Source organism: Papio anubis, chromosome 12 (genome assembly GCF_008728515.1).
Source record: "Papio anubis isolate 15944 chromosome 12, Panubis1.0, whole genome shotgun sequence".
Classification (NCBI taxonomy): Eukaryota; Metazoa; Chordata; class Mammalia; order Primates; family Cercopithecidae; genus Papio; species Papio anubis.
In genome coordinates, this window is record NC_044987.1 from 19,814,179 (window position 1) to 19,841,821 (window position 27,643).

Here is a 27,643-nt window from a genome sequence, read left to right on the forward strand (position 1 = left end):
AAGCCGAGGTGGGCAGATCACCTAAGGTCAGGAGTTCGAGACCAGCCTGGCCAACATAGTGAAACCCCATCTCTACTAAAAAATATAAAAATTAGCTGGGCGTGGTGGTGGGCACCTGTAACCCCAGAAACTTGGGAGGCTGAGGCAGGAGAATCACTTGAACCTTGGAGGTGGAGGTTGCAGTGAGCTGAGATCACATCATTGCACTCCAGTGTGGGCAACAAGAGCAAAACTCCATCTCAAAAATAAAATAAAATAATAAAATGGCTTAAATGGTAAATGTTATGTTACATATATTTAACTATAATAAAACTTTTTCAAATTTAGTTTCCTCAAAACTTGGATTGCATTAAACTATCCTCACTGTATGTGCGAGATCATCTATAGAAAGTGGCTAGTGCTATTTTTGTATTTTTCCTCTAACAAATGTAGTTTAAGAACATGCCAATCTGATTTTGAATCACATAATCTGGTGGATGGGCATTGTTGGTGCAATATGCAATTGTCATGTCCCAGGCATCAATAATACCCACATTAAGATCCACAAAAATATCTCTTATGATAATATTCTGAATATAGCCATGAAAGTCACTAAACATCTCTGCATTTTGATGTATCTCTCTGGTGTTTTCAGTTTTAAGTATCACCTTGGTCTCTGGGCTTCGCAAGAATAGACGTTCAATGGCCTTTTGAATATTGATGGCCCTACGGATGAAAATGTTGATGGGAAAAGGTCTGAAGTGTTGGCCGAGGGTAATGACAATGGCTGTGTTTTTGTCTCCTGCTACCCGGTCAATTTCCCGTGGGATATAGTTTTCATCTTTCACTGAGAATAACTTTTTGGTAACAAATGGATGACCATGTTTTTTCCACTGAATCAAAATATGTCTTTCAACATCCAGAAGAACGTGTGTTTTAAAGATCCCAGCTCCATGATGATCAAAATATTTTAGGGCTAATGAAAGACAAATCAATAAATCTTTTAACAAAAGGAAAATGATACAACTCTAAACTGCACACAACATGTACAAAATTCTAACCAAGATCACTTCTAACTAAGCATTGTTGCCTATGTAGGGTGGATAATTTTACCAGGTGCATTACAATCTTAACAAAACCTTGAACTTTTTATGAGAATACATGAAGAGGAAGAAAAATATTAACATTTGTGAATGAAAATATAAAATTTAACTTTTTATTAAAAGCCCAAAGCCAAAAGTTAGGCAAATTAAAAAAAATAATAATAAAATAAATATTAGAAAAGAAAAGCAAATAATTCTAATTATTATTTCAAAACCCTCAAAAGTCAAATAGAATTTCAAAATATAAATTAAATACATACTTTTCACAGCTTTTTGTAAGTAGTAAATCCACTGACGCAGTGTTGAATCTCCCATGAGATAAATAAGTTTTCTTTCCAAGCAGTCATTTATATTTTTTGTTTCATTGAACTTGATCTGCTTACAAAATGCTGTAATCCACATTTTTTTCAAAGTATAACCACTGGGGAAAGGAGTCTTCATTCCAATCTGGCAGTTCTTTTTTATGTTCTCGCTCTCTGGCAATACAAATTTCCAGACTAAGTAATTTTTATTACCACAAATTATTTTGGAAAAATGTTTCTCATTTTTGCCTTCCTTTTCCTCTTTTTCCTCCCCCTTTCTCTTCAGCTCTATTTTGCCCTCCTCTCTTCCACAAATATTTATTTAGTAAGATCATATTAAAAGGGTGAATTACATAGTTTTTCTTGAATAGTTTTTCTTGGAGTGGGGATCTGTTGGCTCTTGTGCATTTGCAATATCTCCCTGGGCTCCACCTTGTCCCCAGAGCCACTCTACTGTGGAACAGTCAGCCAGAGTCAGGAGGAAATGTGGGGCCGTGAAATAGCAGGGTGCAGTGGCCCTGCCAAATATTACACCAATGACATTGGCCTCGCTGAATTTTAAATCTCATCTTCCTCAAACTACTTATCCAGGAAAAGAAGCTTGAACGTGTTTATGAAATGAGTGTCACACATTGTTTATTTTGTGTGTCCCAGAATCATCTTCTCTGGCTAATAATTTTTCTAAAATCCTTAAATCTTAATTGTTGTGTTTAGAACTGAATGTAATATTCTCAGTGTGATCTAACATAAAAAAAAGTAGGATCATGTCCTCCCTCTTCTGAACGCTCTTCTATTAAAATAGCCTAAATTGTATTTACTGACTCCTATTGAGTTTTCCCCCAGGTAAGTGTCTGAGGTCACTTTTATATTCAACACTTAATATGCACATCTTCTTTGTCATTTACCTGCATTGTTGTGGTATGGGGTACATATTTAGCAACTTATATTTATTCGTATTGAATTACATCAGATTTGTAAGTGGCTCCAAAAATTACGGTCTGGTACTATCTTCCAAGAAACTGACTGATTTTACTAGAAATTACTGTTCAGGCAAGAGGGAAACAAAAGAGGTGTTATGAGCATTCAAGTTGCCTCAAGAATCTAAGAACTTTCTTCAGTATAAAAGCTGGGTGTGAATGATAGTTGCCCTAGCAGAGAAGGGATCTGTCTTCTTCATAGATTGTGAGCTTTACATCTGGGTTCATGATTTATTTGTATTTATGTTCTCCACAGGGTTTAGCAAAGTTCTTTGTGTATAGTAGGTCCTCAGTAAACATTTGCTAAATGCATGAAAAAGGGATAATGAGTAACTGTATACCCCGTTGATTGTTAAAATGGAAGTCCCTTGCTTTACTTTAATTTTGAAATTCACTTCATTTCCAGTATAGCACAAACATCACTTCTGTGAGGGAAATGGTTTTGTGTTGACCACTAAAGTTCATGTGATTAAACTGAGAAAAAATTCACAGAAATTTCTAGTTCATAGAACTTAAAATAAGATGGCTTGGCTAAATGAGAAATTAGAAACCACCAAAGAAATGTCCTAACTCTGAATCTGTGCAGCTCACCTGATTCATTTTTCACATGGCACCAGCACCTGATCATTGGCTCTGGAGGAATGAATCTCAAATTTAAATACAAATAGTCTGTACATTTTGAGATGGTGCCACTGAAGTTAACAGTTTCCCTAGCCTTTTATATCTGACTTGGGATGAAAATTGGTTTAAATCAATATGAAAATAATTTCCAAGAATAAAATCCCTTCTAAAACCCAAGGTGGTTGATGTAATTTGGCCCAGGAAATGAGAGATCAAATGGTTAATGTGGAATAAATATCTCTAAGTAAGCATGTCCTTTCCACAGATAAATTGTGATCATGGCAGGCAACAACACTCCAGACTTACTGTTACATGGTACGACCTCAACGGGGGTAAAGTTCTTCATCATTTCAACTCCTATGTTGGACCTGCAAGAAATGGGAAAATAAATTAGCTTAATATCTGCCAAATGCCTTTCCCCCCATTATTTTGATATATTTAAGATATCCTGGGAAAGTAAATGGGTCAGGATTCTAGAAAGCTGTTTCTCTGCTAATAGCAGGGAATCTGGAGATCCAGAAAAGTCACTCACCCTCCATATGCAATCCATCAAATCTATCTAACATCTATCTGTCTATCCTCCTTTTAATTTTACCTTCTAAATGGCTCTCTACCACAAACTACCCTCTCCACCTTTTCCATCTGTAGTAATTCAGGCCTTCATCAACCTTTTCGTAGGCCAGTGCTTCTCAAACTTGAGCTTGCATCAGAATTACCTGTAGTACCTATTACAACTCTGATTGCTAAGCCTCACATCCAGAATTTCTGTTTCAATAGTTATGGGGCAAATTTTCAAGAATTTGGATTTCTATAATAACAAGCTCTTGGGCAAACCCAAAGCCAATGGTCCAATGACATTACTTTGAGAACCCTGTCCTAAATTATTATAATACTATCTTTCTGCCCTTTTGGTTTATCCCACCGAAATACAACCTCTATGCTACCTGTTTTATTCCCCTATGTAAAATGTTCCCATGACTTTCTGTCCTCAACCTACAGGAAAAGCTCCCTAACTGGTATAAAAATCTCCTATGAGTGTCTACATTGTCAGCTTCATCTTCATCTACTCTTCATCTTTTTGAGTTCCCAGGAGTCTATTTTTCATAGTCTGTTATCTCCCTCAGATAGGAATCAAGTCAATATTACTCACTATAATATTTCCAGTGCCCAGCACAGTGAGCTTCATCTTAATGATGCTACATTAAAATTAGGATTAAAACAATGTATTAACCATGTATCAGTCCCAACGACTATGTTGACTACGTCTGGCCAAACTGAATTCACTCTATCAGAATGAAAACTCTCTGGGGGAAGGTAGGCCCTTTCAGAGCCAGAGCCACAGAAACCTTCAAGAGGGATGGAGAAAGCACTTTCTAAGATTGAGAAGAATTGCCTGAATCTCAGGAAATGAGTTTTTGGGTCAAGTGAAGATAATATCCCCTTCATCAAGAAGGCCAGAGGACTGAAGAGAGGTCAGAGTGGCTGGAGGTGATGGCTGCATGGAGTGGTGGAGTCATGGGAGACAGCACTATGGCCCATTGACTTTAGAATAAGATCGACTGGGAATCCTGTTCTGACTCTGTAATTCAACTGGATATGTGACTTTGGCCAACCTATTTAATATGCCTAAATTTCCTCATCTTTAAAATGAGCATAATAATAGTCACTCCAGAGTATATTACTGAGGATTAATGGTATGATATAAGGGAGGAATCTAACATAAAGGTTGACATATAGTAGGTGCTCAACAAGTCATTGCAATTATTATTACTGAGGATCCCATCAGACCTATTTTTGGCACAAGATTAAGATTTGTCTCTAAGAAATTTGAACCTGACCAAACCTCTATTCTCCCATACCCATCTCAGGTAAGCCTGAGGATAACAAAAGAGATCAAGACCTGGCTACCTTGTAAATTTGGTTACCAAAGAAAACTTTGATGCTACATTAAAATTAGGATTAAACCATGTATTAATGTTATAAAGGAATTCATTTTAATGCCTCCTGTTTTTGTAATTGTGTATGTGCATTAAATTTTAAAAAGGGGTCTATAATTAATTAGACCATAATATAAACTAACAGAATAGTGGACAACTGTGTTACCTATGTGATGTCTTCTCCTGTGGTAGCCCCTCATTTATTTTTTTATCACGATTATCCATAAAACTCTTAAATTAAAAAGAAAAAGACTTTTTTAATTTGAAGAAATAAATGTCCTAGGAAGTAACATTTCTGATTCTTCAGCCGGGGTTGGGAGAGAGAACCCAAGTTGGAAAATATATTTACAGTCATCTCTCAGTATATGTGGGAGATTGGTTCCAGGACCCCCACTGCATCTACAAAATTCAGCATATGCTCAAGTCCTGCATTCAGCCCCGTGGAACCCAAGCATGTGAAAAGTCAGCTTTCCTTATATGTAGGTTTTGCATCCTGTGAATGTTATATTTTTGATCCACATTTGGTTGAAAATTCTTTGAACACAGGTGGATTTGTGCAGTCCAAATCTGGGTTGTTCAAGGATTAATGGTACTATGTTACAAATGAAACAGAAACTGGCTTAGTCCCTGTGTTTGTGAGAAGGAAAGATGTCAAAGAACTGGGCTTGGGTCTAAGAAGGGGCCCTAGAGCTTAGCAATAGAATGGTCCATGAGACTTCTTGGATGTGTAATCAGCTGTTCCTTGCATATGCACTACATCACCCATAAGGAGACTGAAATCTCTATTTCCATGCAGCAGGGGAAAAAACTTAATAGCTTGAATAGAGCAGGGCATCTGGGAAGGACTTATGTCCATTTGGAAATAAAGCAGGTTACTATCATGATTACTGTCATGAGCACAGCCCCCTTGAGAAGCCTGATTAGGACCCAAAATGTGTGCCAGTCTGCCAGACTAGGGACTTCGGATTTCCTGAGATACAGCCAGCAACTGTGCAAGGATGGTACCTCCAACCCGGGCTTTCAATGAGGACTAACTCAAGAGGGATCCAGCTGTAGCCAACAGGGAATATAGAGTCAGGCACACGTAGAACATATAGAATATAGAAACTTAAGTCCACCCTTACACTTAAGACATAATTCTGAGACCTTCAAAACAGGAAGAACTTTATGTCTCCATGATCATTTTTCCTTTGCTTCATAAAAATTTATTTTAAAAATCCCAGCTTCTTTTAACTGAGCCAGAGGGGATGAAGAGATTTTTCCATACCTTGATCAGGAAAATGTAAAGAAGTGAAGGTGAAGTAGGGGTGAAAGGGAGAGCCTGAAGTGATGTAGGGTCAGTTGTACCCAACTCTTTGTGTCATCATAATGCTTAAATTGGATTCGAACTTGAATTTCCAGGATATTGTGCTATCCTGGAAATTTGCCCTTCTGAACACATATCAGAAAACTAAAGCCTTTCTATGGCAGCAGCTCCCAAACTGGGGAACCAAAGTCTCTTTAAATTATCCATAAAATAAGTGGTCTGTGACCAAATAAATTTGGGAAATGCTGTGTGCTCTATTCTTGCTTGAAGGGATCCATATTAAAGTTTCTGAGAAGTCCTGCTGCAAAGAAACCAACTTAACTTTAATTATTTCTCCAGATTGTATTATTTCACTTATTTTTTCATTCAACAAATAGTTATTCAGAACTTTCTCAGTGTCAGGCATTGTGCTGGGCGTGTGAGACAAAATACTGGCCCTGACTGACTTCCTGAGAGACACAGATAAGATGATTTCTAAGGCCCTGCCTACCTATCTCATCTTCTGTCTCCCTCACTTCCTGCATTCCAGCCTCACTGCACTCCACCCGCACCATGGTTCCTGGAACATTCCAACATGCTCTTGCCTCAGGTCCTATTCATTCTCTTGAAAAAGCTATTTCCCGAAAATTGACATGGCTTACTCCCTTACTTCACTCAGGTTGCTGCTCAAGACAAGTCTTACCTGACACCATTTTAAAATAGCATCAACCATCACGTTTGAAACCCTTACTCTTATGACCTTCATATTAAAGAGTTTTAATATTAAAAGAGCTTAAATTTCACCCTTAGAGCCGTGGGGTCATCTTAAAGCTTTTAAGGAGGAAATAGTAAAAGAAAAAACTGTTTATTTACTTTTTGTCCTTCTAGCCCACTAGAATGTTAATTCCCAACACCTAGGGCTGTGTCTGGAATACAGAAGGTGCTGACTACTTATAAACTGAAAGAATGGTCTAGGCATGATGGCTTATGCCTATAATTCCAGCACTTTGGGAAGATGAAGTGGGTGGATCACCTGAGGTGGGGAGTTCAAGACTAGCCTGGCCAACATGGTGAAACCCGGTCTCTACTAAAGATACAAAAATTAGCCAGGCGTGGTAACAGGTGCCTGTGGTCCCAGCTACTCTGGAGACTGAGGCAGGAGAATTGCTTGTACCCAGGAGGTGGAGGGTGCAGTGAGTTGAGATCGTGCCATTGCACTCCAGCCTGGGTGACAGAGCGAGACTCAGTCTAAAAAAAAAAAAAAAAAAAGAATGAATGGTGAAAAGTAGTTAACCCTTAATGCTCTGCAGAGCTTACAACTTAACAGAGGATATTAAAAATAAATTGGAAAATTAATAATGTAATAAGAATTATGTTGGGGAAGAACAAAATGCTAAGGAAGAATATAGGACTAGAACTTCACTCAAGGAGATGGAAAGTTTCCTAGAGGAAATGATGTCTAAACCAAAGCCTGTGAAATGCCAGAGGTGAGAGGACATGGTCCATTTGTGAAATAAAAGGAGTCCCACTGACCGACAGAGAGCAAGGCAGCATAAAGGTGAGACAAGAGGCTGCCAAGGGAGAAAAGTCTTTATAAACATATTAAAGAGTTTAAATTTCACCCTTAGAGTCGTGGGGTCATCTTAAAACTTTTAAGGAGGAAATAGTAAAAGATATAACTGCATTTCAAAAACATTAGTCTAGGTGCAGTGTGGAGAATAGATTGGAAGAAACAAGACTAAGGGCAGAGAAATCAGCTCTGGGGATTGTTGCATGATCTGAGGTATGATGGCAGATTATACAAGGATAGAGGCAATCGTGGTAGACAGAAATGGCTGGGTTCAGGAGATAATTGGGAGGTATAATGTATAGAACTTGATGATTCACTGGATGTAAGGGGTAAAGCTTGACTGAACAATGATATCATTCACCACTTTTTTATTGTACAGCATCTATTAATACTCTATAGGATTAGTATTCCATGGAACACATTATAGAAAATACTGGTCTATAAAAATTACTGAACCTGGAAGTACTGCAAACCATGGAGAACTATGGGTCTACATTAAGTGCTTCACTGATTATATTCCTGTCAGCAAATAGTTCTAGAGGTGACTTGTATGGATCCCTGTGAACACACTCCAAGCTGAACGGACTCTGAGGACCTAATTATAATTTAGTCAACATAATTGACATGATACAAAAGTTTGATTAGGCAAAACTACTAGGCAGAGTTTAGTCAAATACCTCATTTTGTCTATTATTGTATTTGGAAGCCTCTTTACCTGTGGAAAAGGCTCCATTCTTCCTTGCTAAGACAGGAAATATTTCTTGTCCTAGTGGTCACGTGGGTCAAGGACTCACAGGGCATATGTTGAGGCCTCACACAGTAGAAGGCTTCATGGTCTCTGTCATCCATGTACTGGCACAGTTCAGCATTTGTGTTTAGGGTCAGGCCACATTCAGTGAAGACATTGGAGGTTCTATTGGCAAACAGGCCAATGAAGATGATCTTATCACATCCTTGGTTCCTTGCCCTCCAGAGAGCTGACACCCCTTCACTGGGATGGATGAGCAGCAGAGACAGGGAGATCTGGCCCTCCCAGAACAAAGTGAAGCTGACGAGGTAGGTGCCGTTGTTGAAGTCAGTCACCTTTCCTGAAGCACCTGCCATTAGGGCTGGGGAGGACATCCTGGCCCTCAGGAAATCCCCACCATATTGCTTCCTGCGTCCCAAGTGGTCCCTCACTTCCAGAAGGATGTCCAGCTTATCCCCCCTGCAGTACGTATCTTGAGGGTTAAGGATGGTGGCTGTGCTGTGTGTGGCACTGGTGGTGGTATTCACATGGGTGAATGGTCTGGGTGGGATCTGCTGGTCTAGTTTCTCCATAATGTCCTTTATTCTAAGTTCAGTCTCTTTTGGTGAAACTGCTGGACACAGTGGTGCTTCGGAGTGTGAAGATTTTTTGAAGATGTTCCCTTGGTTCAGGGTAATATGGTTTTCCAAGCTGAACAAGAACTGAAATATTGAAAGGGAAAAGAAAATATCATCAGCAAATAATAGTGCTTGCTTTTCTATATAAATTATTATGGCTTATTTTACACCTTTCAGTGTGATAAATTAAATATCAAAAATCAATACTAACTGGTTTTCAGTTACGGAATCATCAGAATTGGTTTCCATGTAGTATGACTTCCTCTGCTGCCAGCAGATGGTTTTCTTTAGGAGTCACTGGCTTAAAAATTAACTAGATACAATCAATACATATTATTTCATGATTCAATTTTAGAGTCTTTCCTTTTGCTATCCCCCTCACTTGACTTTTCTTTTTAAAAATCATATTATCATTTTCTATATCAACAATGCAGACAACAGAGCACTATGTGGTACATGTTTCATGTACACTGGGAAAGAATGTATATTCCACTGCTGTTGGAGGAAGTGTTTTATGAAGGTCAATCAGATTTAGTTGAAGGGTTGTGTTCTCTAGTTCTTCTACATTTTTACTGACTATATTAGTTTCATTGGGCTGACATCACAAAGCATCACAAATTTAGTGACTTAAAACAACATAAATTTATTCGCTCATAGTTCTGGAGGCCAGAAGTCTGAGATCAAGGTGTCAACAGGGTTGGTTCCTCATGGAGGCTTTGCGGAGGAATATATTCCATACACCTCTCCTAACCCCTGGTGGTTTCCAGTAATCCTTGGTGTTCCTTGGCTTGTAGATAGTTTACTTCAATCTCTGCCTCCATTTTTATGTAGCCTTCCCCTCTGTGCGTGTTTTCCCCTTTTCTTCTCTTAAAAGGACATTTGTCACTGGATTAGGATCCCCCGTAATCCAGGATGATCTCATCTTGAGCCCTTTCACTTACTTACATCATCAAAGAGTGTTTTTCTAAATATAGCAGCACTTTCTTATTCATGGTTTTAGTTACCCATGGTCAACCACGGTCCAAAAATAGATGGGTATAGTACAATAAGATATTTTGAGAGAGAGAAAGAGACAGAGAGAGAGAGAAACCATATTTATGTAACTTTTATTACAGTATGTTGTTATAATTATTCTATTTTAATATTAGTTACTTTTATTAATGTCTTACTGTGCCTAATTTATAAACTAAACTTCATCATAGGCATCTATGTATAAGAAAAAGCAGCATTTACACTGTATAGGGTTTGGTGCTATCTGCAGTTTCAGGCATCCACTGGGGTCTTGGAATATATATTTAGTAGATTTAAAGAGGACTACTGTAGGTCATATTCAGGGGTTTCAAGTAGACACATTTTTAGGGGGCCATCATTCAACCTGCTCAACTGACTTTCTCTCTACATATTTCATCAATTACTAAGAACAATGTTAATGTTTTTGACTATGATTCCGAATCTTTCTTTTTCTTTTTATTGATATATGCTTTTCTTCAAATATTTTGTAGCTCTGCTATTAGATGTACACACATGTATTGCTTGTTACGTATTTGGGGTGAATTGTCACTTTTATCATTATATAGTGATCTTATTTATTCTTAGTAATTTTCCTGGTTCTGAAATCTACTTTGTCTGATATTAATAAATTCATGCAAGCATTATTTTGGTTAGGTTTTGCATGGTATATCTATTTTTGTCATTTTACTTTTAGCCTACCTATATCTTTATATTTAAAATGGATGTTAGCTTATGGTTGGTTTCTTTTCTTTTCTTTTCTTTTCTTTTTGGATATGGAGTCTCACTCTGTCATCTAGGCTGGATTGCAGTGGCATGATCACAGCTCACTGGATCTTTGATCTACCAGGCTTAGGTGATACTCTCACCTCAGCTTCCCAGGTAGTGTGAGCCACCAGCATCTGGGTAAATTTTGTATTTTTTGTACAAAGTTTTTTGTAAATTTTGTATTTTCACCACGTTGCCCAGGCTGGTCTTAAACTCTTGGGCTCAAGGAATCTGCCAGTCTCAGTCTCCCAAAGTGCTAGGATTATAGATCTGAGCCACTGAGCCCCACCTAGTGTGTATTTCTTCTTCTTCTCCTTCTCCTTCTCATTCTCCTTCTCCTTCCTCCTTCTCCTTCTCTCCTTCTCCATGTAAACCCCTACTCCTTCTCCTTCTTCTTCTTCTTCTTCTTCTTCTCCTCCTCCTCCTCACTCATATACTCCTCCTCCTCCTCTCATATCCTCTCTTCTCCTCCTCCTCCTTCTTCCTTCTTCTTCTTCTTCTTCTTCTTCTTCTTCTTCTTCTTCTTCTTCTTCCTTCTTCCTCTTCCTCTTCTCCTTCTCCTCCTCCTCCTCCTCCTCTTCCTCCTCCTCTTCCTTCTCTTCCTCTTCTTCCTCTTCCCCTTCCCCTTCTCCTTCTCCTTCTTCTTTCTTCTTCTTCTTCTTTCTCCTTCTCCTTCTCCTTCTTCTTCTTTTAAGTTGAGATGGAGTCTCACTCTGTCACCCAGGGGAGTGCAGTGGTGCAATCTCGGCTCACTGCAACCTCCACCTCCTGGGTTCAAGCAATTCTCTTGCCTCAGCCTCCTAAGTAGCTGGGATTACAGGTGTGCCGCACCACACCCGGCAATTTTTTTTTTTTTTTTTTTTGTATTTTAGTAGAGACGTTCTTTCACCATGTTAGTCAGGCTGGTCTTGAATTTCTGACCTAGTGATCCGCCTGCCTTGGCCTCCCAAACTGCTGGGATTACAGGCATGAGCCACCGTGCCTGGCCAATTTCTTCTTTTTATACATTCTGACAGTCACTGTGTTTTCACTGATGTGTTTGGACTATTTATATTTAGTGTTCTTATTGATATGCTTTGATTTAAGTCTACCATTTTAATAATTGTTTTCTCTTTGTTCTCTCTTCTTCTAATTCCAATGCCACTATTTTTAAATGTACCAGAACTCTCTGTTCTCCTTAACAAGGAGAACAAGGGGAACTAGGTTACTAGAGCCTAACCAAGTTGGGTTTTGCCAAAACCTGATCAACCTGGGGTAAGGAAAATACCCAAACCCAGCCCCCATCTGGCCTTCTTATTTCACCTAAGGATTGACGTGGGTATAGGAAAACGGGAAGCTGACAAGCACTTGTGAAGGTCACCATTTAAGGGCATAAGCTCACGAAAATACTGAGAATAAATCACAGTACTACAGAATGCTTCCCCTCCTGCACATCTTACAACCAACTCAATAGGAATTCTGTATAGAAACAGAAGATGATAGCGAAAAGCACTGCAAGTCTCAGACCCTATTTAAAAAGGGGTCCCTAGAAACACCCAAGGATGAAGTCTCTAGGAGAGACATAAAGATGGAAACTGGAGGAAATTGTAGCCTCTGAGACAATATCTACAGTAAACAGTAAACACAGTCTAACTCCTAACCACATAAACATAAAAGCTCACACTAAAGGCCTATCTCAGTTCCAGTTGACCAACTATGTCATATCCAGATTTTGATAAAAATTACAAGGCACACAAGAAGAAAACAAAAATACAGTCTAAAGGGACAATGCAAGCATCAGAACCAAACTTAGTTATAATAGAGATTTTGAAATTATCAGACCGGAAATTTAAAATAACTATGATTGAGGTATTAATACTTAGGGATCTAATAAAAAAAAAAATACACGACAAGTGGAAACAGATGGGTAATGCATGTAGAGATGTGGCAACTCTAAGAAACAATCAAAAGGAAATGCTGAAATAAAAAAAACACTGCATCAGAATAAAGAACATCTTTGATGATCTCATGGACAGACGGAATATAGTCATGTGAAAAATAAGAGAGCTTGAAGGTATGTCAACAGAAACTTCCCAAACTAAAAACAAGAGAAAAAGCATGAAGAAAGACCAGAATATCCAAGAACCGTGGGACAAACACAATAGGCATAAATACACATAATGGGAATACCAAAAGGAGAATAAAGAGAAATAAAGAGAAAGGAACAGAAGAAATATTTGAAGAAATAATGACTGAAATTTTTCCAAAACTAATAACAGAAACCAAGCCATAGATCCATTTTGAGCATTTAAAGACATTGTTTGGCCACTTGGCAGTGGTGACCACAGCAGGCATTTTGGGCTCAGGCCGGAGTTTACAGCATTTGCTCTGGAAAGGCAGAAGGGTACCCACAGTGAGAATTGAGTGGTGAATGCGGAGAGTTCCCCAGCAGTAGGCACTGGAATTAGTCTTTTTCCTGTCACAGGCCTGGAGCAGGAGGAGAGTTTCTGAAACCAGGCTTTCTCCTGGGTGGTGAGGCTTATAGCCAGGGACAGCTTTGCAATCTGGAACCAGTCTGTGTGTGTCAATCCTGGTGTTCCAGCCTGCTCCCTTGGCCATTTAGGGGATAGTGCCCATCAGCTCCAAGAAGTAGAAGGGAGGCAGACCTCACTTTCCCTGGAGATCTAACCCTCAGCACTATCTGCCCCTAAGGGAAGGGGGAGCACAGCTCACCAAAGCCCCCCTTGGGCCAAAGAAAATGCAAGCATGGTACCAGCTGCTGAAGGTGGCATCACCAAAGCCCAGGAGTGCATGTGGAGAGGAGGTCATCGCTCACCCCCACCTTTCTTCTCAGTGTACTGTTGTAGACTTAGCAGCAGCTCTTCCTATCAGGGCATGGGGAGCATGGACTGAAAGAGACAGCTTCCCCAGTGTCTCCACCACCACTGAAGGTGCATGTGTGCTAGGAGAGGGCATGTTTCACACTTCCCAATTTGTCTCTGTCACTGCCCCTAGCTTCCAGCTGTTACTCTTAAATGCCACACACTAAATTGCCACTTGAATTACACCACCAAACAAAATTACATTGCTACAAAAAGCAATATCTGAGAAAGCCACTGCAAGCTATCTGTAACCAATGAGCCCATAAAGAGCCTAGGCACCCTGAAAACACCAAGAAACAAAGCCATTTTATCATACACAACATACACCATAGCCATACCCCCAAGAAAAAAACAAAAGAAAAAATCAAGAATCCCTATCCAAATGATAGCAAATTCAAAGGAAAGAAAAGAAGTGTCAACTTTCTCAGATGAGAAGGAACCAGTGTAAGAACTCTGGCAATACAAAAAACCAGAGCATTTCATCACCTCCAAAGGATGCCATTCACTCACAAACAATGTATATTAACTAGAATGAAATATCTAAAATGACAGGTATAGAATTCAGCATGTGCACGGCAAGGAAACTAACCAAGATTCAAGAGAAATTTGAAGTTCAACACAAGGCGCCAGGAAAAATGATCCAAGATTTGGAAGATGACATAGCTGTACTAAGAAAGAACCAAACAGAACTTCTGGAATTAAAAAATTTACTAAAGGAATTTTAAAATACAGTTGGAAACCTTAACAAAAGACTAAGCAGAAGGAATTTTAGAGATCAAAGACCAGTTTTTTGAATGAACCACTCAGATAAAAATAAAAATGAAGAGACTCCGTCTCAAAAAAAAAAAATGAAAAATGAAAATAATTTTTAAAAATGAACAAAGCCTTTAAGAAATCATAATAATCATAATAATAACTGTTTAAAAACAGAAAAAGGCCTGGACTACATGGATTCACAGCTGAATTCTACCAGACGTACAAAGAAGAGTGGTACCAATCCTACTGAAACTATTCCAAAAAATCGAGGAGAAAGAACTCTTCTCTAACTCATTCTACAAAGCCAGTATCATTCTGATACCAAAATCTGGCAAAGACACAACACCAACAACAAACTTACAGGCCAATATTTCTGATGAATATAGATGCAAAACTCCTTGATAAAACACTAGCAAACTGAATTCAGCAGCACATCAAAAGTTGATTCACCACAATTAAGTGGGCTTTATTCCAGTGATGCAAGGATGGTTTAACATATGCAAATCAATAAATGTGATTCACCACGTAAACAGAATTAAAAACAAAAACTATATCATCATTTCAATAGATGTAGAAAAGGCATTCAATAAAAATGCAACATCCCTTTATGATAAAAACCTTCAACAAACTAGGCATCAAAGGAACACACCTCAGAATAATCATGGCTATCTGTGACAAACTCATAGTCAGTATCATAATGAACAGGCAAAAACTGAAAGCATTGTCCTTAAGAGCTGGAACAAGGATGTCCATTCTCACCACTCCTATTCAACATACTGGAAGTCCTAACCAGAGTAATCAGGCAGGAGAAAAACATAAAAAGCATCAAAATAGGAAAACAGGAAGTCAAATTATCTCTCTTCATTGATGATATTATTCTATACCTAGAAAACCTTAAAGATTATGCCAAAAGACTCCTAGACCTGATAAACAGGTCTTTAGCAAAGTCTCAGAATACAAAACTTACGTACAAAAATTAGTAGCATTTTTATAAACCAATAATGTTCAAGCTAAGAAAATATCAAGAATCCAATCCTATGTACAATAGCTACAAAAAATACCTAGGAATACATCTAACCAAGGAGGTGAAAGATCTCTACAAGGAGAACTACAAAACAATGATGAGAAAAATCATAGACAACACAAATGGAAAAACATCCCATGCTCATGGATTAGAAAAATCTATATCATTTAAATGTCCATACTGCCCAAAGCAATGTACAGATTCAATGCTATTCCAACATCAGTATTCGCCAAATTAGAAAAAACTATTCTAAAATTCATATGGAACCAAAAGAGAGCCCAAATAGTCAAGGCAATCCTAAATGAAAAAGAATGCAGCTAGTGGCATCACATTGTTCAACTTTATACTTCACTACAAGGCTACAGTAAACAAAACACCATGGTACTGGTACAAAAACAGGCACATAGACTAATGGAACAGAATTGAGACCCCTGGAATAAAGCCACACACCTATAACCAACTAATATTCAATATAGTCAACAAAAATAAACACTGGGGAATTCAATAAACGGTGCGGGAAAACTGGTCAACCATGTGCAGAAGAATAAAACTGGACCTCCACCTCTTACTATATAGAAAAATTAACTCAAAATGGGTTAAAGACTTAAATATAAGACCTCAAACTACAAAAATCCTAGAAGAAAACTTGGGAAATACTCTTCTAGACATTGGCCTAGGCAAAGAATTTATAGCTAAGCCCTCAAAAGCAAATGTAACAAAAACAAAAATTGATAATTGGGACAGAATTAAACTAAAGAACTTCTCCACAGCAAAACAAACTATCAACAGAGCAAACAGACAAGCTACAGAATGGTAGAAGATATTTACAAACAATGTATTCAACAAAGGACTACTGTCAAGAATCTATAAGGAGCATAAATCAACAGGAAAAACACAAATAGTCCCAGTAAAAAGTAGGTAAAGGACACAAACAGATACTTCTCAAAAGAAGACATACAGGTGGCCAACAAACATAAAAAATGCTCAACATCACTAATCATCAAAGATATGCAAATCAAAACTCCAGAGAGATACCATCTCACACCAGTCAGAATGACCACTATTAAACAGTCAAAAAATAACACATGTTGGCAGTGTTGCGGAGAAAAATAATTGCTTACACAATGTTGGTGGGACTGTAAATTAGTTCAGGTATTGTGAAAATCAGTTTGAAGATTTCTCAAATAACTAAAAATATAATTGCCATTCAACCCAGCAATCTCATTACTGGGTATGTACCCAATGGAAAAGAAATTGTTCTACCAAAAAGACATTTGTACTTGTATGTTTATTGTAGTGCTATTCACAATAGCAAAGACATAGAATCAACCCAGGTGCCCATCAATGGTGGACTGAATAAAAAAATGTGGTACATATACACCATGGAGTACTACACAGCCAAAACAAAGCACAAAATCATGTCCTTTGTAGCAATATGGATGCAGCTGGGGGCCATTATCCTAAATGAATTAACACAGAAACAGAAAACCAAATACCACATGTTCTCACTTATGAGTGAGAGCTAAACGTTGGGTATATATGGACCCAAGATGAGAACAATAAACACTGGGGATTCCAAAAGCAGGGAGGGAGGATGGTGAGGATTGAAAAACCACCTATTGAGTACTATGTTTGCTACTGGGCAATGGGAGCATTAGAAGCCTAAACCACATCATCATGCAATATAACCATATAAGAAACCTGCACATGTACTCCCTGAATCTAAAATTTTAAAAATTATAAAAGTATTTAGAAAAAAATAAATTATAGAGAAATCTCATGTGCCCTTTACTGAGTTTTTTTCAATGGTAACATCTTGCAAAACTAGTAAAATATTGCTACCAGCATATTGAAACTGATATAGTCGAGATACAGAACATTTCCTCTCCTTCATGTTGCTGTTTTTTTTACCATGCTTACTTTTCCCTCACCCTCTCCCATTCCTTAATCTCTGGCAACCATGTATCTGTTATTTATTTCTATGATTTTTGTCATGTCATGAATATTATGTAGTAGAATTATGCAACATATGAGCCACAAATATGAGCAAGGAAAAACAAAAAGTTTTGTGCTAGACCCTTAAAATTAGGCACAGAAGGAGGAAAGTCTCTTTAAAATAGTAGTAGCAGGGCCAGGATCAGCATTTAGTGCTCAATTTCATGTGAGGCCCAGTTGTTTCATTATTTAATAACCTGTTAAACACACACACACATATGCACACACTAGAATTGCCATAGACTAAATGCTTGCATCTCCCCAAAATTCATGTTGTAACCTAATCTCCAATGTTGCTATAGATAGAATATTTGTGGTTCCCCCAAATTTGTATGTTACAACTGAACTTTCAATATGATGGTATTAAGAGATGGGACTTCTGGAGAGGTGATTAGATCAGGGGATGGAGCCCTCATTAATAAAGTTAGTGACTTTACAAAAAGGACCCCAGAGAGTTCCTTTGCCCATTCTACCATTTGAGTACACATGAAAAGATACCCATCTATGAACAAGCAAGCAGGCCCTCATCAGACACCAAATATGTTGGTGCCTTGATCTTGGACTTTGCAGCTTCCAGAACTGTGAGCAGTAAATTTATATTGCTTGTAAGCCATTCCGTCAGTGGCATTCTTTTAGAACAGCTTGAATGGACTAAAACCAGGGTTTCACACACATATGCACACACATTTCAAATATATAGATATTTCAAAGATTTATATACATTAAGGGATATACATTTTTTCAGAAGACCCTAAGATATCTTGTTCTCCATGGTATGTCTGACCAACTGTCACCAATTACTACCTAATCCTCCTCTTCTCTGTCATTTTTTGACCAACTGGATTCTTTTACTCATTTACAGAAGATCATGAAGAACTTGACTCCTAGTCTTAATCACGAGAAGTCTTGACATCTTCCAGGTAGACTTCAATATCCCCGGAGGCAGTTCCTCCAATACCTAAATTTCTTTGCTCTTGAAGCTTCTTGGCTTTAGAGAACTGTAAGAGTAATCACTTAGCAATTCAACTTCCTGTCACACTGCCAAACATGTGTAATCACACTTTTTCTTTTCTACTTCCTACTTTCTTCTATTAGCCTTTTTCCATATGAATTAAAATGTATTCAAGTATCTCCCACATTACAAAAAGGAAATTTTTTTGAGCCTCTGATTCCCCCTTTAATTGCTATTCTAACCTTCATCAGTTCCTCACCTCTACCAATTAAGTTTCTCAAGGGTCCTCTTCCATCCCATGTGTACCTTCTCCACTAACACTAACTCCTCAGCCCAGTGCTTATTTTGTTTCTCAGGATTATATCACTAGCAACTTTTTCTTCTCATTTTATAACTCATCCAAGGAAATGTCACAGACTACAATGACTTCAGCTGCCATTTGTATTCTGATGTTTCTTAAATCTGTGTTTCTAAGTCAGGTCTTTCCCAGCTTCAGATCTATATTTACAACATCTCCACTTGGTTGACCTAAAATGAACCAAACCTAGACTGTTCATACCTAAATCCATCTTTTGTCGTCCAACTATTTCTCCTACTCTGGTCAATACTTCAGTGAATTATATCACCAGCCATGCAGTTGTACAAACTTGGAATGTAACTCCTGGTTAAACTTGCCTCTTTACCTCCCATAGTCAATCACTATTACTGTCAATTATAGCCCAAATTCATTGACTTTTCTCTATCCTTATTGTTAATAGCTTATTTCAGGCCACCATTACCTCTCACCCAGATAACTGAACAGTCTTTCTTTATTTTGTTATTTACTAGTTATTTATTAAGTATCTACTATGTACCAGAGACTGTTCTAGGCACTTGTGATACCAATAAACACTTATAAAAATCTTTGACTCTTGGGAGGCCAGGGCGGGTGGATCATGAGGTCAAGAGATCAAGACCATCCTGGCCAACATGGTGAAACTCCATCTGTACTAAAAATGCAAAAATTAGCTGGGCATTATGGCATGTGCCTGTAATCCCAGCTACTCAGGAGGCTGAAGCAGGAGAATCACTTGAACCCAGGAGGCAGAGGTTGCAGTGAGCCGAGGTTGCGTCACTGCACTCCAGTCTGGTGACAGAGTGAGACTCCATCTCAAAAAAAAAAAAAAAAAACTTTGACTCTATAAATGTTACTATATACTAGATAAAGATAGACAATAATCAATGAACATAATAAATGAGTAAATCATATATTATTTTAGAAAGTGAAAAGTACTACTACAAAAAATAATTCAAACAAGAAAGAATTGTATGGTAAATTTAGTCCTAGAGTAAAATGATTGGTTGTTAAAGGAAAAGGGATGTTCAGGACAAATCAGAAAGTCCAAGCATGTCATGAACAGCCTGCGTAAGTGACAATAAGAGGATTTATTTTTTAAAACTTGAAAACTTTTAAATGATCTAGTTCTCTATGATTAAAGGGAAAATATGATGGTCTTTCTATAGATCAGGTTTGATGTAAAAAAAACTCACTTATACACTAAAGAATAGAATTGATTAGAACAATGAAACTTTCTTAAGGGTTTATTCACTCTTAATAAATTATAAGATATTTTAATTTTTTAATTTTAACCCAAAGTTCAACTTTTATTGCATCTCACAGGTTTTGGTTTTCTCTCCCCTTTTAAAAGACATGAAATAGTAACACTACCCTTCAACTCATTTTCAGTTCATATAAGGTTCTATTTATTTATTTATTTATTTATTTATTTTCCTGCTCAGGTTCTGTTTCTTGTGGCCTGATGCTAGCAATGTTTTCTTAAAGGTTTAAAGGAAATGTCTTCTTCCACCATAATATTCTATGCACTACAAAAGGTCTTTTCTTTTGCCTTTGGTAACTGGACTAACAGATTTTAAGTTTTATCAAAATAATTCCTATGCCACTATTATTAAGTTTGGTTTGCTCAGGAAAAAATTGAGATCAAAAAAATTTTAATTAATGTTATTGCATCCTTGTATCTTCCTGTATGTGCTTTTAAAGTCCTTGTGACATTGAGTTACAGGGCTTTGACTTCTGGGTCTAAAAAGAACACTAAGTCCCACTAAACTTAAGCTCTGACAGCAATTAAAGCCTCATCTTCAGGCCTGGTAGAAGATGCCAATCAAAATTAACTGCATTCCTGAGACACAGGGCTAGAAATTAAAGCTATTCAACTCCTCAAGGCTCAGAGACTATCTTGGAAGAGGTGGGCATATGAGATTGTAAGGGCCAATTTTAAAAGATAAAATAAGATCAGTTTCTCTATAAATTAATCTTTAATGTCAAAGGCACACTGATGCAAGACCAGCATGTGGGTCCCTATGTCAGATTAACAAGGTTTTCTTGAAGCATTAACCTACTCCTTAATAAAGGTTATAAAGACTTATGGAAGTTATATCTTATGATCAGGATGATAATTTTATAGATTGTTTATAAAATTTTGGAAAATAAATTTAATTGGCTTTCTGCTGTTTTTATTAGGGCTTGTTGTTTGGAAAATTAAGTCTCCTCTCTCAAAGAATGAAGGTTTTGCTTTTTTAAAAAATCCTTGAGTTATCAGTTTGGTAAATGAATGATTTATTTTACAATGACCTGTGATCCTATTTTGTAATATCAAGTGTTTTAAACCTTTGATATTTGACAAACTTTCCAAATTCAAATTATAAATTATGTCTTTTTCTGACCTTATTAATCCTTTAAGATATTACTAATAGGTCCCCTAAAGTCCAAAAATGACATGTTTGTCTTATTTGGTATAAAAATTATACAGGAAGCATTGTCAAATATAAAATGGTGTTTAGTTTTCTTTGCACTGCATTTGTGTAAATATGTTATTAGTACGTATTCCAAAATTATGGGAAACTCCTATAACTCTGATATCACTTAATGTATGTTATCAGTAATAATTATAATTGCCATGTTAAAAAACATTCAGAGTAAGGGGAATGCTAAGAGGTGGGAGTGGAGATGTGTCTGGTGTTAAATCAAGAAGATGAAAAAAACTTGAAGGAAGTAAGAACTATGTGGAAGTTACATGGAAACCTGGAGAAAGGGAAGAAAAAGAAAACAGCCAGTGCAAGGATGTCTTGGACCAGGCCTAGTGAGTTTCTGTGCCCTTTATTTAAATGAGTCCAATAAAACACTGTGCCAAGGAGTTTGGGCCATACACATGCTGCATGAAGAGCCACTGAAGGTAGAGTACCATATTCAAATTTTCATTTTAGAAATAAATTTTCAGATTCTTGAACACAAAGATGATGTCCTGTATTTCTGTATCTTTAATTCCTAGACCAGTGTCTGACACACAATATACACTTAACAAATGTCTGTTGAATGAATGCTTAGAGCAGGCTGAGACTGGAGGCAGGGAAATTAATTGGAAAACTATTTCAACAATTTAGATGAGCAATGATAAAGTATTGGTCTAAAGAAAGACAATGTGGATGGAGAAAAAAAGGACAGACTTGAGAGACATTTTGGAGGTAGGATTGATAAGACTTGATGGCTGATAGCTTGTGGAGGGAGTTTTCGCTTGATTGACTACACAGGCTATGGCAACAATTATTAAGACTGGAGAGATAAAAGTAGAGAATTTGTTTCGATTTGATTTTGTATGCTTGTTTTGTTTTTATTAGGGGATGATGGTGAGACAGATTATAAATTTGGTGTGTGTGTTTTTTGTGTTGGTAGTGCTAGTGGAAGACTTAGGTGGAGATATCCAATGAATAGTATATATTCAAGAGTGGGGCTGGGAAAAGGTTTCAGCCTTGGAAGGACATAGCAGAGATTCTCAAATGTTAGCATGCTTAAGAACAAGCTGAGGAGCTTGTTAATACTTTGTAATCTTAGGCTCAAACTGAGATTACAGTAGTTCTGGAGTATGGCTCAGGAATCTGCATTTTATGCACAGGAATAAACACAGGTGTTCTGGGCAGAAGGCTCCCAGACCTCACTTTGTGAAACACTAATATTGGTAGTGGATAGGACCTGGGCAAATGAACTAAAAGGTACAAGCATAGAAGAGAAGAGGATCAGAGGAAGAAATCTAGAGAATACATATTTATAGAGAGGATCAGAGGAAGAAATCTAGAGAATACATATTTATAGAGAGGCCCCAGGAAAAGAAACCTCCTGCGCTGTGCTCTGAAGCCTTTTTTTTTTTTTTAACCAGTTCATATTACTGGCTGAATGCCCTAGACTGTGGTGCTTCTTGTTTGAAGCTTGGAGGTAAGTCTGCATTAGACAAAGGTTAGAGAGACACTTTTAAAGGTAGCTGGGTTCAAATGTAAACGGGCCTCAAATGGCTAAACAAAGGAGTTTGTTCTTTATATTGTCATTGGTGAAAGCGTTTGATCAGGACCGGGAGATGATGAAAGCAGAATTTCTGAAAGATTATGTTTGTACTAAATGGTCGGGAAGAAAAGAAACTGGAAGCATGGTGAGTTAAGAAAAACTTACAAAGGGAAGAGTCAAAAGACACTAAACTACTTAAAGAATAAGAAAACCCCTGTGAAAAAGGCAGAGGACTGAAACAGAAACTTAATTAGTTTGAAATCTCAGAGGCCAAGGGAGGAGGAGAGAATTTTGAGGCTGGATGCTTACAGTGCCAAGTAGTACAGAGATGGCACAAATCCATCTGCCATTTTCTAAAGAGAAACAATAATAATCTATACATTGCCATTTAAAATAGTAATAATAATTCTTGCCATGATAAAGTATGCATTGCCAAAGGGATTTATGCTGAACAGTGAACCCCCGATCCACGTTCTCCTGCTAAGATGATATGCCTTTAACTTTTATTTCTTGCCATGTCAGGAAGTATACATTACCAAAGTTATACTGAATAGTGAACCCCGATCCACACGTTCTCCTGCCCCTAAGATGATATACGCTAACTTTATTTCTTACCATGATAAAAGAATTATCGATAAATAAAGTCTGTGACCTTCTGTGAAATTCTTAAAAAGGAAACTTCCTACCTTTGTGTGGTCTTTTGAAGCCAAGTAAATGACCCAGAAAATTAAGATAAATATCAACATCAGCAGTAATTTTCGAGCTATGGCATTTGGAAACAAAGTGAGTATCCTATAAGAGAGGACAGGAGAAATAATCACATTAAATCAAATAAGCACGACATAGCTCCATATACTTTGGTTCCTCTTCAGTAATTTCCAGAACAAGGTGATGTTATCCTGGATTTTCCAAAAGTTCCTTTATATCTTCTATTGTCAATCAGAAACAAAGTGTTTCCCTGAGGTAGGGAACAAAAATCCCAGAAGGACTCTTGGTTTCTGATGCTCAGGTTAATTCTTTGGGTTTGGAGTCACATCACATACTGGAACCTGTTTTCTTGTTGAGGTCTCAGCATGGACAGCAAGGTTTTAGATTATTTACCAGAAAAAACAGTACCCCCACCCGCATCCTACCCCCGCCGTGTCCTCTAGTGAATCGTGGTCTCTAAATCTCTCTCTCTGATACACTCACACACACAAGCACACACGTGTTGTCTAGTGTCCTCTCTCCCTGGTCTTATCTGCTTCCAAGAGCTTCATTATAAACCTCCCATTTACTATTTTAGGCAGCTTGTTGCCACCTCAGTTATCTCCTCAAGCCAATGCAGTTGATTAACACTGCCAAAAAGAGTAAAAGTTAGTCTTTAAAAAAGCTCAGTGTTGAGTGGTTAGAATTTTAGTGTTAGCTTTTAAAACCCAGAATCCCAAAAGTATGTGGCAAAGAGCTAAGGTATGGCAATCTTTACCGAACGTTTTTGACCAGGACCCGCAGTAAAAAACCAGAACAAACAACCCCCTCTCCAAAAAAAAAAAAAAAAACACATCATACCAAATCCCAATTTAGGACACATGAATGCATACACACAAACACACACACACACACACACCCCCCGCAAAAAAACTCATAAAACAATACTTATCTACACTGCACACAATGCACTATGATTTTTTTTCTAGTTACTGTTTTATTCCATTTAATTGTATTCTATTTTAAAAGTATTTTTACGTCCAAGTAAAATGATTTTACTATCCTCTAAAGGGTTGCATCACACCATCTGAAAAACACCAAATGGTCTATAGTTCTCCCCTCCCTTCCCTGACGTTAGCTTGCCAGTAAGAGTTGGAAAGTACCACACCTATGGATGAATATTTTCTCCATCATCTTCTCATGTTCTCACACGGATTACAGTTGTCCAGAGACTCTCCTTGATTAAAGCAGTCTTTGCATTTATTTTAGGGTTGGAGTTTCCCTATGAGCTTCATTGATCAAAAGCTGAAATCCTATTTGTGGCCACAGCGTGCCAGCTGGAATCATACACCTCCCTTTTCATGATCTGTTCCTGCCCAACCCACACCACAGAGCCAGAAGAAAAATGCCATGAGGAAGCTCTGAAGTTTGTTTTTAGAGACTGGACATCTAATTGCAGCACTGGGTCACCTCTGGTTGAGGTTTTACTTATTTATAGACAGAGCGCACTTCCCTTGCTCATGCCTTCGTATGGTTTCCACGTGGGATTAGTCACCTCCAAGGTAGCAGGAAAAGTAACTGAAAAATCAGAAAGAAGAAAAACAGAAGCCCCGAGTCCACAGTTCTTGAAGGCCTGAGAATTGATTCAGCTGGGTCCTCTCAATTTTTGGAGTGCTTTCTTTGTAAACTTTCTCTTGCTCTAAACCATTGCATACATCAAGCAGTCCAACAGTGACGATTTAAGTTAAATCTCAGGCCATAAGAGGAACAGCCACAGGTCTAAATCTCACTGCAACTTGAATATGTAACAAGGTAAGAGAATCCAAAAGAGCAAATTCTGCGGATGTGGGTATGACACTGATCTTCAGTGGTCACAGTGCAACTACCGGCCAGGTGGCCCTGGTACCACCATATCACACGAGCCACACTCAGTATGCATTGCTCTGCATGAGAGTGTCTAGATATAGATCTCTATATCCAGATATAGAGAGATGATAGCTATCTAGATATAAATATGGATATATACATGTGTATATTTCATAGATATATATATATATATTTATATACACATAGCATTTGTTTGTTTGCATCTAAGCCAGTGCCTCTAGCCACCACATATCCCTCCATGTCTATATAACAGCATGGATATCAGAACTGTAATCACAGCATATTGGAGATTGGCTCAGAGATTCAGTAGATAACTTTTAAAGAAATTTATTGAAAGAAAAAAGATATAGATCCTGCCAATTATTCCTCACTCCTTATAAGGCATGTTCTTCTCTTCTGCCTTGTGCTGCAGTGCTATAACAGTTATAATAGTGCATCCACAATTTTTTTCAACTTTATTGAGGTACAGTTACAAAGAAAAAATGTATACATTTACAGTGTATAATGTGACGTTTTGATATATGCAGACATTGTGAAGTGACTACTACAATCAAGCTAATTAACATATCCATCACCTCACATACTTATTTTTATTTGTGTGGTGAGAACGCTTGAGATCTACTCTCTGCAATTTTCAAGTATGCAATAAAAAAGTATTAATTATAGACACAATGCTGTACAATAAATCTCTAGAACTTATTCATCCTGTGTAAAGTGAAACTTTGAGTCTTCTGACCAACATCCCCTATTTGCCCCTCTCCCTGACCAGCCCCTCAGCAACCATGATTCTACTCTACTTGTATGAATTTGACATTTTTGATTTCACATGTGAATGAGATAATGCAGTATTTTTCTTTCCGTGTTCTGTGACTGGCCCATTTCACCCAGCATAATGTCCTCCAGGTTCACCCATGTTGTTGCAAATGACAAGATTTCCTTATTTTCTAAGGCTGAACAACACCCAACTGTTTATGTGTATATATGACACAATTTCTTTATCAGTTCATCTGTTGATGCATACTTAACATTGTTTCCATGTCTTGGCTACTGTGAATATTGCTGCAATTAACATGGGATGCAGATATCTTCTTAAATACTGACTTCCTTTCCTTTGGATATATACCTATTAGTGGGATTGCTGGATCACACAGTATTTCCATTTCAAATTTTTTGAGGAATCTCCATACTGTTATCCAAAATGGCTGTACTAACTTACATTCCCATTAACAGTGTACAAGTATTCCCTTTCTCCCCCTCCTTACCATCACTTATCTTTTGTCTTCTTGATGATAATCATACTAACAGGTATGAGGTAAGCTCTCATTATAGTTTTAATTTGCATTTTCATGATGATTAGTGAGGCTGGACATTTTTTTTTGTATACCTCTTGGCCATTAGAATGTCTTCTTTGAGAAATATCTATTCAGCTCCTTTTCCCATTTTCTTTTTTTTTTTTTTTTTTTTTTTTGAGATGGAGTCTTACTCTGTCACCCAGGCTGGAGTGCACTGGCACAAACTCGGCTCACTGCAAGCTCCGCCTCCCGGGTTCACGCCATTCTCCTGCCTCAGCCTCCTGAGTAGTTGGGACTACAGGCGCCCACCACCACACCCGGCTAATTTTTTGTATTTTTAGTAGAGACGGGTTTTCACCGTGTTAGCCAGGATGGTGTCGATCTGGTGACCTCGTGATCTGCCTGCCTCAGCCTCCCAAAGTGCTGGGATTACAGGTGTGAGCCATCACGCCCGGGCCCCATTTCCCATTTTCTAATTGGATTATTTGTTTTCTTACTATTAACTTATTTGAGTTCTTTTAAATTTAATTTAAATATTAATTTCTTATCAGATGTATGGTTCGCAAATTTTTTTCCCATTTCATAGATTGTCTCTTTATTCTGTTGTCACCCTTGCAGTACAGAAGTTTTTAAGTTTGATGTAATCCCATTTTGTCTATTTTTTGTTTTGTTGCCTGTGCTTTTGGGGTCATATCAAGAAAAACCTCAGTGATCATACCAATATCAAAGAGATTTTTCCCTACGTTTTCTTCTAGCAGTTTTACAGTTTCAGGTCCTATGTTTAAGTCTTTAATCCATTTTCAGTTGGATTTTTTTAATATGTTGTGAGATAAGAGTCTAGTTTCATTCTTCCACATGTGGATATGCAGTTCTCTCAGCACCATTTATTGAGAAGCCTGTCTTTTCTCCATTGTGTGTTCTTGGCACCTTTGTTGAAAAATCAG

General features: G+C 37.7%; 1 protein-coding gene across 1 annotated transcript; it reads right to left on the reverse strand.

Moving 5' to 3' along the window:
- Positions 1-245: 245 nt before the first annotated feature.
- NXPE2 (neurexophilin and PC-esterase domain family member 2) lies at positions 246-26,580 on the reverse strand. Its single transcript, XM_009187331.4, has 5 exons — positions 23,520-26,580; positions 8,490-9,223; positions 3,289-3,350; positions 1,343-1,558; positions 246-955 (listed from the first exon to the last, which is right to left on the reverse strand). Exons 1-5 carry the CDS (start codon positions 23,577-23,579, stop codon positions 420-422), a joined length of 1,608 nt encoding a protein of 535 aa, XP_009185595.1. The 5' UTR covers positions 23,580-26,580; the 3' UTR covers positions 246-419.
- Positions 26,581-27,643: the final 1,063 nt, after the last annotated feature.

Excerpts from the sequence above, each read along its gene's own strand:
- NXPE2 (XM_009187331.4), bottom strand. The coding sequence starts at position 23,579 with ATGTTGATATTTATCTTAATTTTCTGGGTCATTTACTTGGCTTCAAAA. Across the intron at positions 3,351-8,489 it reads GAATGGAGCCTTTTCCACAG|GTCCAACATAGGAGTTGAAA; the intron begins GTAAAGAGGCTT and ends CATTTCTTGCAG. Across the intron at positions 1,559-3,288 it reads TGAGGTCGTACCATGTAACA|AGAGCGAGAACATAAAAAAG; the intron begins GTAAGTCTGGAG and ends TTGTATTGCCAG.